At 37.2% G+C, this 16637-nt stretch overlaps 1 protein-coding gene across 3 annotated transcripts in view; it reads right to left on the bottom strand.

The window, feature by feature from the left end:
* Positions 1-7952: 7952 nt before the first annotated feature.
* ACTR6 (actin related protein 6) overlaps positions 7953-16637 on the bottom strand; it is a 31268-nt gene continuing 22583 nt past the window's right edge. For all 3 annotated transcript variants that reach the window (XM_049626146.1, XM_049626148.1, XM_049626149.1), the window contains 2 exons: positions 16469-16607; positions 7953-12967 (listed from right to left, as the gene is read on the bottom strand). In XM_049626146.1, coding sequence (XP_049482103.1) covers positions 12838-12967; positions 16469-16607 — 269 coding nt within the window. In that variant the 3' untranslated portion in view covers positions 7953-12837. The remainder of the gene's footprint in view (positions 12968-16468; positions 16608-16637) is intronic.

Genomic DNA, 16637 nt, shown 5'->3' with positions numbered 1-16637 from the left:
CATATAGACTCCTTACTATTTATAATCCTAGACCATCTTCTTGTGAGCATTTACTTTTTCCAGTCCATCCTCCCTCGCAAACATCTCCCTAACCTTCACCTTTCAGAAAAAAAAATAGGCAACCTGTTGCTCTACTCCTCTTCTCTATTTACTTCACCTACTTACTTGTGTTTTTTTTCTCCTTCTGATGACACAAAAGGTGCAAAGAAGAGCCCCAGACCCAGGACAATCAGAAGGGATACATACCCAATTCATTAATGGTTACATCTTTTACTGCATTTAGTCAAACCATGACAGAAGCAGGACAAGCCTAATTTGCACCTTGGAGGTGCAGAAGATATCAACAGCAGTTAGGAAAAGTGTGATAAGGGAAAGACAAGGGGCCCAAAGGAAAGGTAATAAGAAGAGAAAAGGGACTAGAAGATAACTCTGAGGAAGACCAGTGGACAGGCAGAAGAGCCAAACAAAAGTGATTTTTATCTACTACAAATGAAAAACCCAACTGTCCTATTACTTTCCCCTGAGGATATAGGGTACCTCTAGAAATTCCCAACTACAGATGGATGTAATTTATCAGTAAATATGCTAATAAAAATAATTTCCAGTCATTGGCCCTTTCCCTTTCTTTTGTTAATGTTTATTTATTTCTGAGACAGAGAGAGACAGAGCATGAGTGGGGGAGGAGACACAGAATCAGAAGCAGGCTCCAGGCTCTGATGCGGGGCTTGAACTCACAAACCATGAGATCATGGACTGAGCCAACCGACTGAGCCACCCAGGTGTCCCTACCCTTTCCCTTTCTTAAGCAGTTTGTTAAACATTTTATATGCATTGTTTATAATCTAACAATAGGCCTGTAAAGTAAGAGGTAAAACTCCCATTTTATAGTAGGGGAAACTGAGACTTAGAAGGATAAATAAATAAATAAGACACAGTAGGGAAGGAAAGCCTATTATTTTGATATTCTTATAGGGATTGCATTAAATGTGTAGATTGCTTTGGGTAGTGTAGACATTTTAACAATATTTGTTCTTCCAATCCATGAGCATGGGATGTTTTTCCATTTCTTTGTGTCTTCAATATCTTTCATAAGCTTTCTAAGGTTTTCAGCATACAGATCTTTTATCTCTTTGGTTAGGTTTATTCCCACGTATTTTCTGGGGTTTGGTGCAATTGTAAATGGGATCATTTCCTTGATTTCTCTTTCTGCTACTTCATTATTGGTGTATAGAAATGCAACCAATTTCTGTACATTGATTTTATATCCCGCGACTTTGCTAAATTCATGTATCACTTCTAGCAATTTTTTGGTGGAGTCTTTAGGTTTCTCTACATAGAGTATCATGTCATCTGGGAAGAGTGAAAGTTGGACTTCTTCCTTGCCAGTTTGGGTGACTTTTATTTCTTTTGTTGTCTGATTGCTGAAACTAATAAGATTTCCAGTACTATGTTCAATAGCAATGCTGAGAATGGATATCCCTATCCTGTTGGTGACTTTAGAGGAAAAGCTCTCAGTTTTTCCCCATTGAGGATGGTGATCACTGTGGGTCTTTTATATGTGGCCTGTATGATGTCAAGGTATGTTTCTTCTATCCCTACTTTCTTGAGGGTTTTTATCAAGAAGGGATGCTATAAAGGGGCGCCCAGGTGGATCAGTTGGTTAAGCATCCAACTCTTGGTTTTGGTTCAGGTCATGATCTCACAGTTTATGAGTTAGAGCTCAGCATCGGGTTCCACACTGACAGCGTGGAGACTGCTTGGAATTCTCTGCCCCTCCCTTGCTCTTTCTCCCAACACACACACACACACACACACACACACACACACACACACACACACATATATACACATACATACATACATACTGTAGGGGTTCCTGGTAGCTCAGTCAGTTAAGCATCAGACTCAGGTTATGATCTCACTGCTCATGAGTTTCAGCCCCATGTGGGCTCTGTGCTGACAGCTCAGAGCCTGGAGCCTGCTTTGAATTCTGTGTCTCCCTCTCTCTCTGCCCCTTCCCCCGCTCATGCTCTGTCTCTCTGTGTCTCTCAAAAATAAATAAACATTAAAAAAAAAAAAAGGATGCTGTATTTTGTCATGTTTTTTCTACATCTATTGAGAGGATCATATGGTTCTTACTCTTTCTTTTATTAATGTGGTATATCACGTTGATTGATTTGTATATATTGAAGCACCCCTGCAGCCAAGGAATAAATCCCATTTGATCGTGGTGAATGATTCTTTTAATGTACTGTTGGATTCGATTTGTTAATATATTGTTGAGAATTTTTGCATCCATGTTCATCAGAGATAATGGTTTGCAATTCTCCTTTTAAAGGGGGTCTTTGTCTGGTTTTGGAATCAAGGTAATGCTATCTCACTGAATGAGTTTGGAACTTTTCCTTCCTTTTTTTATTTTTTAGAAAAGCTTCAAAACAACAGGTTTTAGCTATTCTTTAAATGTTTAGTATAATTCCCCTGGGGAGCCATCCAGTTCTGAACTCTTGTTTGTTGGGAAATTTTTTTATTACTGATTCAATTTCTTTACTAGTTATGGGTCCATTCAAATTTTCTATTTCTGTTTCAGTTTTGGTAGTTTTTATGTTTCTAGGAATTTATTCATTTCTTCCAGATGGCCTAATTTGTTGGTATATAATTGCTCATAATATTCTCTCATAATTGTTTGCATTTCTGCATTGTTTATTATGATCTCTCCTCTTTCATTCATTTTATTTATTTGGGTCCTTTCTCTTTTCTTTTTGATACGTCTGGCTAATAAGGGTTTATCTATTTTTTTAATTCTTTCATAGAGCCAGCTCCTAGTTTCATTGATCTGTTCTACTGTGTTTTTTTTTTTTCAACAACATTTATTTCAGCTCTAATCTTTATTATTTCCCTTCTTCTGCTGGCTTTATGCTTTATTTGCTGTTCTTTTTCCAGCTCCTTTAGGTGTAAGGTTAGGTTGTGTATTTGAGACTTTTCTTGCTTCTTGAGTAAGGCCTATGTTATTATATACTTCCCATAACTGCCTGTGCTGCATCCCAAAGGTTTTGCACTATCATGTTTTCATTTTCATTTGCATCCATGTATTTTTTATTTCTTCTTTAATTTCCTGGTTAACCCATTCATTCTTTAATAGGATGCTTTTTAAACTCCATGTATCTGTGGTCTTTCCAAATTTTTTCTTGTGGTTGATTTCAAGTTTCATAGTGTTGTGGTCTGAAAATATGCATAATATGATCTCAGTCCTTTTGTACTGGTTGAGGCCTGATTTGTGACCCAGTATGTAATCTATCCTGGAGAATGTTCCATGTGCACTCAAAAAGAATATGTATTCTTCTTAATAATGAAATGCTCTGAATATATCGGTTAAGTCCATCTGGTCCAGTATGTCATTCAAAGCCATTGTTTCCTTATTGATCTTCTGCTTTGATGATATATCTATTGCCGTAAGTGGGGTGTTAAAGTCCCCACTATTGTTGTTTTTTTTTAATTTTTTTTAACATTTATTTATTTTTTTGAGACAGAGAAAGACAGAGCATGAATGGGGGGGGAGGGTCAGAGAGAGAGGGAGACACAGAATCGGAAGCAGGCTCCAGGCTCTGAGCTGTCAGCACAGAACCCGATGCAGGGCTCGAACTCGTGAACCACGAGATCATGACCTGAGCCGAAGTCAGACACTTAACCGACTGAGCCACCCAGGCGCCCCAAAGTCCCCACTATTGTATTATTACACTATTATCAATGAGTTTCTTTATGTTTGCTATTAATTGATTTTTATTTTTGGGTGTTCAAGTTGGGGGCATAAATATTTATAATTGTTAGATCTTGTTGGATAGACCCCCTTTATTATCACATAGTGCCCTTCTTCATCTCTTGTTACAATCTTTGGTTTAAAATATAGTTTTTCTGATACAAGTATGGGTATTCCAGCTTTCTTTTGATGTCCATTAGCATGATAAATGCTTTGCCATTCCATTTCAATCTAGAGGTGTCTTGTATGCATCATATTGATGGGTCTTCTTTTTTTAATCCATTCTGATACTGTATGTCTTTTGATTGGAGCATTTGGCCCATTTACATTCAGAGTAATCACTGATAAATATGAATTTAGTGCCATTGTATTACCTGTAAAGTCACTATTCCTGTAGATTGTCTCTGTACCTTTCTAGTCTTATTTGCTTTGGTCTCTCTTTCCAGCTCAAAGGTTCCCCTTTAATATTTCTCACAGAGCTTGTTTAGTGTTCATGAACTCCTTCAGTTTTTACTTGTCTTAGAAACCCTTTATGTCTCTTATTCTAATGGTAGCCTCGTTGGATAAGTATTCTTGGCTGTATATTTTTCCCATTTAGCATGTTGAATATATCATGCCGCTCCCTCTGGCCTACCAAGTTTCTGTGGACAAGTCTGCTACTAACCTCATGTGTCTACCCTTGTAGGTTAAGGACCTTTTGTCCCTGGCTGCTTTCAGAATTCTCTCTTTAACTTTATATTTTGCAAGGTTCACTATGATATGTCTTGATGTTGACCTGTTTTTGTTTATTTTGAAGGGAGTTCTGTGTGCCTCTTGGATTGAATGCCTGTTTCCATCCCCAGATCAGGGAAGTTCTCTGCTATAATTTGTTCGAATAAACCTTCTGTCCCTTTTCCCCACTCTTCTTCTTCTGGAACTCCTATGATATGGATAATATTGTGCTTTCTGGAATTGCTGAGTTCCCTAAATGTGTATTTGTGATCTAATAATTTTCTTTCCCTCTTCTTTTCAGCTTTATTATTTTCTATAATTTTATCTTCTCTATCACATAGTCATTCCTCTGATTCTTCCTTCCTAGTTGTGATTACATCCAGTCTGTTTTGTATGTCAGTTATAGCATTTTTTATTTCAGCCTGACTAGTTTTTAGGTCTTTTATCTTTGCAGCAAGGGTTTCTCTGGTGTCTTCTATGCTTCTTTCAAGCCCAGTTAGTATTCTTATGATTATTGTTCTAAGTTCTTGTTCCGATATATTACATACATATGTTTTGAGTAAATCCCTTGTTGTGATTTCTTCTTGATCTTTCTTTTGGGGAGAATTCCTCCATCTTGTCATTTCGTCTAGGTTTCTGTCTTTTGTGTGCTTTGAAAGCTTGTTATGTTTCCTGCTTCTGAGAGTAATGCTATATTAAGAAGGGGTCATACACTGTCCATGGCCTGTTGCTTCAGGAAGTGTTACTGGTATATGCTGTGTGTATTTTGCTGTTGTGTTTTGGTTGCTCTTTCCCACAGGTCGGTCCTCTGCAGAGTTTCTCTTCGCTTGCAATGGGGACTGTTTAGACCTTTAACTAGGTGTGTTTTGATTTTTTCCTTAAAATAAGCCTGATTTTTGCAATCCCTATCAAAATAACACCAGCATTCTTCACAGAGCTAGAACAAACAATCCTAAAATTTGTATGGAACCAGAAAAGAGCCCAAATAGCCGAAGCAATCTTGAAAAAGAAAACCAAAGCAGGAGGCATCACAATCCCAGACTTCGAGCTGTATTACAAAGCTGTCATCATCAAGATAGTATGGTACTGGCATAAAAACAGACACTCAAATTAATGGAACAGAATGGAGAACCCAGAAATGGATCCACAAACATATGGCCAACTAATCTCTGACAAAGCAGGAAAGAATATCCAATGGAATAAAGACAGTCTCTTCAGCAAATGGTGCTGGGAAAACTGGATAGCAGCATGCAGAAAAATGAACCTGGATCACTTTCTTACACCATACACAAAATAAGCTCAAAATGAATGAAAGACCTAAATGAAAGACAGGAAGCCATCAAAATCCTTGAGGAGAGGAGCGCCTGAGTGGCTCAGTCAGTTGAGCATCTGACTTCAGCTCAGGTCATGATCAGGTCCGTGAGTTCGAGCCCCATGTCGGGCTCTGTGCTGACAGCTCAGAGCCTGGAGCCTGCTTCAGATTCTGTGTCTCCCTCTCTCTCTGCCCCTCCCCTGCTCATGCTCTGTCTCTCTCTCTCAAATATAAATAAAAACATTAAAAAATAAATTTAAAAAAATCCTTGAGGAGAAAGCAGGCAAAAACCTCTTTGATCTTGGCCACAGCAACTTCTTACTCAACACATCTCAAGGGGCAAGGAAACAAAAGCAAAAATGAACTATTGCGACCCTATAAAAATAAAAAACTTCTACACAGTGAAGGAAACAATCAGCAAAACTAAAAGGCAACCAATGGAATGGGAGAAGATATTTGCAAACGATATTATCAGATAAAGGGTTAGTACTCAAAACCTATAAAGAACGTATCAAACTCAACACCCAAAAAAACAAATAATCCAGTGAAGAAATGGACAAAAGATATGAATAGACACTTCTCCAAGGAAGACACCCAGATGGCCAACCAACACATGAAAAATTGCTCAACATCACTCATCCTCAGGGAAATACAAATCAAAACCACAATGAGATACCACCTCACACCTGTCAGAATGGCTAACAATAACAACTCAGGCAATGACAGATGTTGGCGAGGATGCAGAGAAAGAGGATTTTTTGCACTGCTGGTGGGAATGCAAACAGGTGCAGTCACTCTGGAAAACAGTATGGAGGTTCCTCAAAAAACTAAAAATAGAACTACCCTATGACTCAGCAATTGCACTACTAGGCATTTATCCAAGAGATACAGGGGTGTTGTTTCAAAAGGACATATGCACCCCCATGTTTATAGCAGCACTATCAACAATAGCCAAAGTGTGGAAAGAGCCCAAGTGTCCATCGATGGATGAATGGATAAAGAAGATGTGGTGTGTATTATATATATATATATATATATATATAATACACACACACAATGGAGTATTAACTCGGCAATCAAAAAGAATGAAATCTTGCCATTTGCAACTATGCGGATGGAACTGAAGGGTATTATGCTAAGTGAATTAGTCGGTCAGAAAAAGACAAAAATCATATGACTTCACTCATATGAGGATTTTAAAGACAAAACAGATGAACATAAGGGAAGGGAAACAAAAATAATATAAAAACAGGGAGGGGGACAAAACAGAAGAGACTCATAAATATGGAGAACAAACTGAGGGTTGCTGGAGGGATTATGGGAGGGGGGATGGGCTAAATGGGTAAGGGAAACTAAGGAATCTACTCCTGACATTGTTGCACTATATGCTAACTAATTTGGATGTAAATTTAAAAAAATAAAATTAAAAAAATAAAAATAAATGACTATGATAAAGCAAGGAAATAAAAGAGTTACTATGAATAAGGGTACTAAAATAGACCTACTTCCTTGAGTCCTCAAATTGTTTAATTTATAAACATTAACCAATGCCCTAAAAAAAAAACTAAAATAAATAATTTTATGCCACTGGAAGATGTAACTACCCTAATCTGTGTATGGTTCTCTTTGAGTTGAGGAGGAAATTAATATACCTCTGGTAGAAGCCCTGGGAGGGTGGTTATAAAGAGATCAGAAAACCCCGGAAACATGCAGCCACATGCTCTTTATTGGAGGGGATGCAGGGCAGAGTCTCCTTATTAGTAAAGTCTCCATTTTAATATTCTATGTGAACATTGCTTACCATTACTATGAAAGGCTGGGACTTTGAGAAATGCATTAAGAATATTACCATGTCCTTCAATCTGCTGCTCAGAAGATTGTATATAATTTTAAAGAAACATCTTCCCTCTGAGCCTATTTTATTTTGTTTCAAATTTTTAGAATAAAAATATACATGTTTAGATTTGTATTTCTAAGATTGGACCAGAAATATCAAAGATACAAAGGTATGCATGTGGTATGGTAGGTAACATGAGGATACGGGCTCTGGTGTCAGAGAGCTTGATTTACTACTTCACCTATTTGAGTTCAGAAGGGAAAATGTTAGCAAGTGAGCACCCTGGATTTAGGCAAAATCCAAATTAGAATTAGTGGAATTACTAAGAACTGTTCAGCAATGCTTGAAATGTTTTATTATTGTATGAAGTGAATGACAATTTCTTATAACATTCCCTAATAAAGCTTATTTTGATCAACATATATACACACCATTATTCAACTGAACTTGTTTACAAATTGACTTCTACCGAATGGTTTTTGAAAGTTCCCAGGCATGAATTCCTAACCCAACAGTGCCACTCCACCTAGTGACAGTTCCACAAATTACAGTTATTCCACTTAAAAAGAATTCCCAAGGGTATTATCATTCGATTTTAGGTTAGACCATTTAGAGGGAGGACTTACACGCAAAAATCTTTTTTTCTCTGCATAAATAAAGTCCAACTCCAATCATTGAGAAGATTACCTACTGTTGGAACATTCAGTAAATTTCTGTGAGAATTAACAGTCTGATTCATAATGCTTAAGACTCTGTTTAACTTCTTATGCACATTCTCAGATACTACCCAGGTAAATAAAAGATTTTCTAACTCAGAGAAATAAATGTTGAGATGAAACTTTTCTCCTCTTATAATTTATATAGAGAATATTTAAGACTGAAAGGCCTTCTTGAGACCTTTTTTTCTAGAAATCTTTCTTCCCTTTACTCTGTACAAGTGGATTTGGAAGTGCCTTTATAATGCAATTGCTAATGTGCTAGAAAGCTTTTTGACATAAAAACCAACAAGTTAGCATTGCAGCCCCAGCTCTTGTCACTTAACTCTGTGGCCAGTGATACTATTGGGTAACTCTTGTTGTCTGATTCATACATGAGTATAATTCAACAATTGATCTGTGCCAGCACTGTGTTTCTGGCTGGTACTACCCATATCACGTAGAACCACCTGTAAATCAGGTTTGAATTTTTTCTCTGGTATTAGGTAACCTCCATAAGGTCACAGATATGGGCCAGGTGAAACATAAACAGTGCAGTAAGAGTAGGTGCTCTAAGTGTGAGCCCATGGAATTTACTTGTCCAGCCTGAGTCCAATCTTGCAGATACCACCGTCCGCTTGACATTGACATGCTGCTCTGTGCATGCCTAACCTGCAGTAGGGAAGAGAAATGATCCCAGAGGGCAGAACCAAGAGGGGCATCTCTTGTCCAATGTGCATGAACATATTGGATGGGGATAATGGCTAATGGTTTGACCAGAGGATGAGAGACTTGAAAACTACAAGAAACCTGGGAACTAGAAGCTTTAGGAAAGAAGTTATGTGGATGAACGGTCCCCAAGTGTGAGGTTATTTGTGTTTTGTGTGCAAGCTCATCAAAAGGCCTCTCGATAGGAGAGGATCATAGTATCAGGGGGACAACATGGCCTATATTGTCAATGTTGGCTAGCTTCTTTCCCCAGCCATCCTAGAGCTTGCTCACTTGTGCTACACTCTGGGAAAATTCCCTCAGCTTCTTTTTTTTTAAATTTTAAGTAGTGTCCATTTTGCTATTCAACCCATCAATTAAGCATAAGTAATCCTATTTTTAATTTCTATGATCTTTGTTATAGTAACCTGTTGTGATAGATACAATTGCCTCATTAGTCTCTCAGAGAATAGTATAAAGTTTACTTTATTCCCTTAGGGGTTCATTCTTTTTTTTTGGATTTGGTGTACCTCTTGTGGTGTTTAAGTATCATTCAAATGTTTAATGCTTGGTTGTCTTTTTTTTTTTTTTTTTTAAATGAATTCCTGTTTACCTGTTGATGAATCTAAGTTCTAACTGTGGTGCCTTTCCTCAGCAAGAGAGAGGTGTGCTAAGTGCCCGAGGGCCCTGCCCTGTCAGACTTCTTTCTAATGAGGTCTGAGCTCCTATATTTAGCCAGAGATGAGTGCCACAATCCACCACTCCCTTTAATATTTTTTTCCTTTTACTCTGATGACTTTAGTGAATATAAAACTATTTAGATTGTCCAACCCTTACACTTTCTCTTTTTGCTGAGCCTCCATTCCAAGAAAGTGAGTAGGGCTCAGTTGTTTCCAATTCATTCTTTTAATGGCTCACCCATTATCTCCTATTCTCCTGACATTTGCCCTGACATTAAAGTATCTCTGGAATTATTTTATCTTTAGTAGTTTTCTCCTGCCCTGATTTGGGACATGAATATTCTTCTTGATTCGCTAACAACCTAACGCCATTGTTTTCCATCTTTTAGGAATTCTTCCACTTTGTTCATCAATAGCACCCTTTGTGTTTCCTAGAGTCACTTACAGATTTACTCTTCTATCAAAATACACTGTGAACTATTTCACATACACAGTGTAGATTCTAACACAATGAGCACCCGTGTGCTCACCATCCAGCTTGAGAAATAATATATCACAAATAGCACTGAAGTGTTCCCTGTGTATTCCTCCCTGATCTCATTTACTTCCCTCCCTTCTCCACCTGAAATGTTTAAAGGGATTTGGGACATGAAGGAGGTGAACAGTATCAGTTTGCTATGCAAAGACAAACACCACCAAATTAAAAATTTCAAAACCAAGATAAAAAACTGTTTGAGAGGACTGTTCTATCTTACTCATTGATATAAATCCTAATTCTTTATTGTCTTAAGGGGAGTATAATGCATGGCCAACACTGGAACATGTTATTTCCATGCATGCAGTTTGCATTAAAAAAATAATAAACTCTAGAGGTGCCTGGGTGGCTCAGTGGGTTAAAGCATATGACTTCAGCTCAGGTCATGATCTCATAGTTTTGGGGGATCAGGCCCCATCAGGCTCTATGCTGACAGCAGGGAGCCTGCTTGGGGTTCTCTCACCTTTGCTCTCTCTCTGCCCCTCTCCCCTCTTGTGTTCTCTCTCTCAAAATAAATAAATAAACTTGAAAAAAAATTATAAACTCTAATGTGGCTAAGTTCTCATCCCACTTTTTATGAATTGTAAATTAGGATTTTATGACTATCTTTCCAAAATAATAGATATCTTTAATGAATCACCTCAATGTTATTATTTATAAATAATGTTAAAGGTTCTCTTTGAACTCAACTTATTGTATAATATTAAAACAAAATCTCTAGCAATAAGCTTTCTAAATTAGATAGGTATTGAAATGGAAGGGAGTTTCAATGCTCTAGAAATAGAGGAGTAAGGACTATGTTCATTAATTTCAGAAACGAATGTTTAGTGTCTCAAAGATGACCACTATGATACCTACACTGCCTACAGAAATTAGTTTACTGTAGTAAGCATATGCACACACACACACACACACACACACACACACACACACACACACACAATCATTCTCAGCAGAACATAACAGAAGACTTCAAGGCCAGGGCATGTTTTGGTAATGCATCTTTGAGGAATGTTTGTTCCTCACAGGAAAAACACCTGGTCAATGATGATAAGTATTCTGCCTGTCCAACATGAAGTCCTGACAAGTCAAGGAAAGCCCTATAAATGGGGATTTGCCTTTTTTTTTTTTTTAACCTCCAACCACATCATCTTGAAATTCTAACAGTTACACTGTATGGCTGCAAAAATTTATTTTATGCTATCAGTATCTTCTTGCTACACTATTCAGATTATATGCTCATAACTGGGTATCACACAAACACTCGACTTGCAACTCTGTAATGATAACCAGCCTAAGTCTAGGAAGGACTGACCAGGCCCTAACCCAACATGATCCAAATAAAATTGTAATTAACAGCTCTTTCACTCTGATCAGCATCTGTCTCTTCATCTTAATTTTCCTTTGGGAAACTACCTTCTTTTATTCTATGCTATCTTAGTAGTACTGTCAAAGTCCCTGAAGCCATGGGATAGGTGCATGATACTAACTAGCATAAAGAAACTGGTAGGAATTTGATTTATGAGCATAACTATATAAGATAGAAAATAGAGAAGCTGAGATATTTTGATGGCAGGGCTCTAAAAGGATTGTCTCTCACTCAGTTTCTGTAACCTACATTCCTAAGGTTATCCTGGTTTTCATCCTTCCTAAGGCTGCTGGTCATTTTTCTTTAGATTTGATAAGCTCCCCTTTGTCCCACTGATAAATTTTGTTTTGCTTAGGATAGCCCAAATGAGTTTCTCCTGTTTGCAAGCAAAGCCTACCTGATCCATTCATTAATGTCATTGCCACCTGTTTCCTTAAATTTGAAATCTGTAGCTTTTAACACCTTAATATGCTTACTGTGGATTATACAAGAGGTTTTTTGTGTGTAAGTGTGCCTCTATATAAAGTTTTTAAAACAAAACACTCACTAACATTTGTCTCAAGAGTTTTTGACCAACCCTAAGTTAACTTCAAATTTCTTTTCATCCTAAAAATGGTACAGCATTTTTGTGAGTGAAATAATACATTTCTGCCAACATAATACTGATCAAAAAACACTTTAATACATTGGCTTTAGTTTCCACCCTTTCCAATTTATTCTAAATAAAAACCAAATGTTAAACACAAATAAGATTAGTCTTCCCAACTTTAGTATGTGTGAATAAAAATGGCAATTTTTATATAAACTACTTAGTTCTAAAAGAGAAATCATATCAGCCAGAAAACATTTTAGCCAATCCCTCCCTATTCATAGTAACACAAAACAGCTTTCCAAGGAAAACTGACCAGTGAGACAGTTATGTTTGCGCTCTCGGCTATAAAGAATTAAATTCAAAATGCATTTACTCTTCTAATGAAAGATAACCTAGTCTCAGGAATAGTGTAAGCACTGTTATGGTAGTCTAACTCTTAAATGAAAATATGAGCTGAGATACAGTTTACTGTAATAACTTAGCTAAGCAACCTTTGAAAATTAGCTGAGGATCAAAGTATTCACATAAGTTTAAGATCTAATCTTGGGATGAAAGGTAACACAGATCCTTAACCTACTTTAAAAAGAACACTGAAATTAAACCTTTCGATCACAGCCATTCAAAACTTTAATTCAGAATGTTTCTTAAATATCAAATTTCTCTTCACAGACGCTATGTCCATTTTCTTCATAATCTTCTCTTGTTACTACCATATCTTCAAAATCATCATTCTCTGATATCAATTTTCCACCTTCCCAGGCATAAGTAATAGGGCTAAAAATAAAGTTAAAATAAATGAACCCAGATGATTTTACAGAACTGAAATGCAGAAAACATTCATTAGTAGCTAAAACGTGGCAATCTCTACCCAACCTGATTTAACAGAAAACAAAGTGTAAAAATAAAGCATACGCTTCATAGGAATAAGGCAAACTATTAAAGAAAAGAACCTTGGTCACTAGTACAACTAAGTGGTTTCTTTCTTTTTTTTTTTTTTTTAACTTGTACCCTGAATTTATGGACCCTCTCTACTTCTGAAAAAACAAGATTATAAGCAAAAGATCAAAAATGCATAAAAGTTTGAAAAACACTGTCATAACTGAATCTAAATTCTGTATGTGGCAAAGATATGTCACCTCACTAATTTGCACAGCAACCCATGAAACAACATATTGTAACATTTTACAGATTTGGAAAATGAGGCTCAGAGAGGTTTTCAGTGCTTTCAGTGCTTTTGCTGCTATGCTTTCTTCTAATAAATGAAACATTTAGGAAACACAGCACATGATACACAGCTACATGGTAGGACAAAGACATTAAGTAAAATTGGGACACATAAAACATCCAGTTTGGTTTGTGAGTTCAAGCCCAGCATCAGGCTCTATGCTGACAGCTCAGAGCCTAGAGCCTGCTTCGGATTCTGTGTCTCCCTCTCTCTGCCCAATCTCCTCCATCCTCCCTCCCACTTGTTCTCGGTCTCTCTCTGTCAAAAATGAATAAACATTTAAAAAAATTTAAATAAATAAATAAATAAATAAAACATCCAGTTTGGTTTTATTTCTAACCAAGGTTATATACCTTATGTTATGACTCAATTCTGTTTCTAATGTTCCTCTCTCCCAATTCAGTTTAAAATCTGAAAAATGGTGAAAAGCTAATAAATGTTTTCCTTATTGTATTCCATACATGTAACATTTATATATGTATATGTAAAACAGATATGCAATAAAGACTTGATGAATAAAAGAATGAAAACTCTTTCTGTGGATCCCTTGGCATATAATGTGTGATGACTTCCATTTAAAATGCAGGATGAAAAACATGTGGGGCAAACAAAACAAAACAAAATAAAAGTGTGGGAAATAAAGAGACATGGTGGAAAAAATAATAATAAAATAAATAAACAGGATGAAAATCCAGTATGCAAAGTATATGGACATTATGCTGATAATCATTACAATATCCAGCAATTGTTTACTCTTTAATCTGATAGCGATAAATTAAGTGAGCAGACAAGGGCCTTCTAGTAACTGCTATTGATTTAGAAAAATTCTATTTTCCTTTAAAACAAGACTCTAAAATTAAGCCTGGGTGGCTCAGTTGGCTAAGTATCCAACTTCAGCTCAGGTCATGATCTCACAGTTCATGAGTTTGAGCCCTGTGTCAGGCTCTGTGCTGACAGCTCAGAGCCTGGAGCCCGCTTCTGATTCTGTGTCTCCCTCTCTTTCTGCCCCTCCCCTGCTCACACTCTGTCTCTATCTGTCTCTCAAAAAATAAACATTAAAAAAAACTTTTTTTTAATTAAGAGCCAGGTATATGGGGTCTTATTTCTAACTCTGCCACTTAAGACTGGGAGAGTGGGGAGGGGGCGTTATTTAGACATATATTTGGTAAGAGACATGTATTTGCTCCTGACTCAAGATAAAGAGAACTAGGTTTTAGCCTGGCCACTGCTATTAACTTATTGTAAAGCCTCTGCCAAATCACGAGCCCTTATTTCTTTATTTACAAAGTAAAAACATTGAACAGGAGGACTTATAAGCTTTTTAATGTTTTTTTTTTTCAAATTTTTTTTTTAACGTTTATTTATTTTTGAGACAGAAAGAGACAAAGCATGAATGGGGGAGGGTCAGAGAGAGGGAGACACAGAATCCGAAACAGGATCCAGGCTCTGAGCTGTCAGCACAGAGCCCGACGCGGGGCTCGAACTCACAGACCGTGAGATCATGACCTGAGCCGAAGTCGGCCGCTTAACCGACTGAGCCACCCAGGCGCCCTAATGTTTTTTATTTTTGAGATAAAGAGATAGAGTGAGGAAATGGCAGAGAAAAAGGGGGACAGAGGATCCAAAGTGGCCTCTGCAGAGAGCCACAGCAGAGAGCCTGATGTGGGGCTCAAACTCACGAACCACAATATCATGAACTGAGCTGAAGTCGGATGCTCAACTGGTGTCACCCAGGCACCCCTATAAGCTTTCTTAAGGTTCTAAAATTATACCTTATTTTTTTTCTCCACAAAAGTGTAATGATACCTGTTTTTCTCATAAAACGGGATAGTGGGTAGATATAAAAGATTTCTGAATCAAAAAAAAAAAAAAAAAATGACCACTGTGGCATGTCGGTGACTCCAGTCGGTTAAGTCTCCAACTTCTGATTTCAGCTCAGGTCATGACTTCCCAGTATGTGAGTTCCAACCCTTCATTGGGCTCCACACTGACCATGTGCTGACAGTACAGAGCCTGCCTGGGATTCTTTCTCTCTTCCTCTCTCTCTGCCCCTCCTGCATGCTCTATCTCAAAATAAACTTAAAAAAAAAAAAAAAAAAAAAGGCTACTTAAACATAAAAGTTTACTAAAATACAGGTATCCCATTTTTCAAAAGTTTGCATTACGCCACTTCACTTTTACAAGAGACTACATTAGTACCTCTTTTTGCTAACTGAAAAGGATTTTTGCTTTTCCAAATAAAGGCAAAAAGCAAAACAGCATTCAGCATTCATTTTGCAGCGAGCCATTACAGAGGCGGCACACACCTAAGCAGCAAGAATGGCACCGCTAAGCTTCTCCCCAGGAGCTACACACGGCATCTCAGCATTGAGCTGCTATAGCTGTGGACTGCATCCGTGAGCATCTATGCGTTACCTCCATTTATTTTGCATATCTGTTAGCAAGATATGTCCTAAGGTATCAAAAAGCCTAAGAGAAATTATTCTTTGGGTCTGCAAATGCTCAAAATTTTTCTATATAAGTTAATAGTAATTGCTTCTTCATTTTAGACCATTTGACTTACAAAAGGTTTCAAAGGAATGTCCTGCTTTTGGATAGCAGGGGAAACCATTTTTAACAATTGTCTTAAACCATTCCAAAACAACTAACAAATTGACATAATTTATCTTCATGGTTAGTTCTTACATTTCTATTATTCTTAATAGAAACTGTCAAGAAATGACACATCTTAGATAAAAAAAATCAGATTATAACCTGATTGCTTTGCCGGTAAAAATCTCTTAGGAATGAGGATTGATTTACTATATGGATACTATCTTATATTAATTGAGCACCCATTATGTACCAACCATTATGGCTGGCACTTTACATACTTCATCCCATTTAGTCCACTGAAATATCAGGTTTATTAATTCAATTTTTGAGAAAGGGAAAATGAGGATTCCAAAAGTGAAATAAACCTGCCAGAACCAGGCTTAAACTCAAGTCTGCCTATTGACCATTTTACCTACAAAATGACTTCCATGTTTTATCTATCAGCCAACACTTACTTTTCAGGCAGCACAACTGAAACATCATAATCTGTTGGAGTGAGACATCGAACTTCTGAGTAAACCCGATCTCTAAATCCCGGGAAAAGGGAATTTCCTCCTGTCAAAACAATGTTCTTAAAAAAATGCGGCTGCATTTCTTTAAGGCGGGGGGGGGGGGGGGGGGGGG

The sequence above is a fragment of the Panthera uncia genome, chromosome B4 (genome assembly GCF_023721935.1).
Source record: "Panthera uncia isolate 11264 chromosome B4, Puncia_PCG_1.0, whole genome shotgun sequence".
Classification (NCBI taxonomy): domain Eukaryota; kingdom Metazoa; phylum Chordata; class Mammalia; order Carnivora; family Felidae; genus Panthera; species Panthera uncia.
The sequence above is the reverse complement of the archived record's forward strand: the minus strand, read 5'-3'. Positions and strand labels throughout refer to the sequence as shown.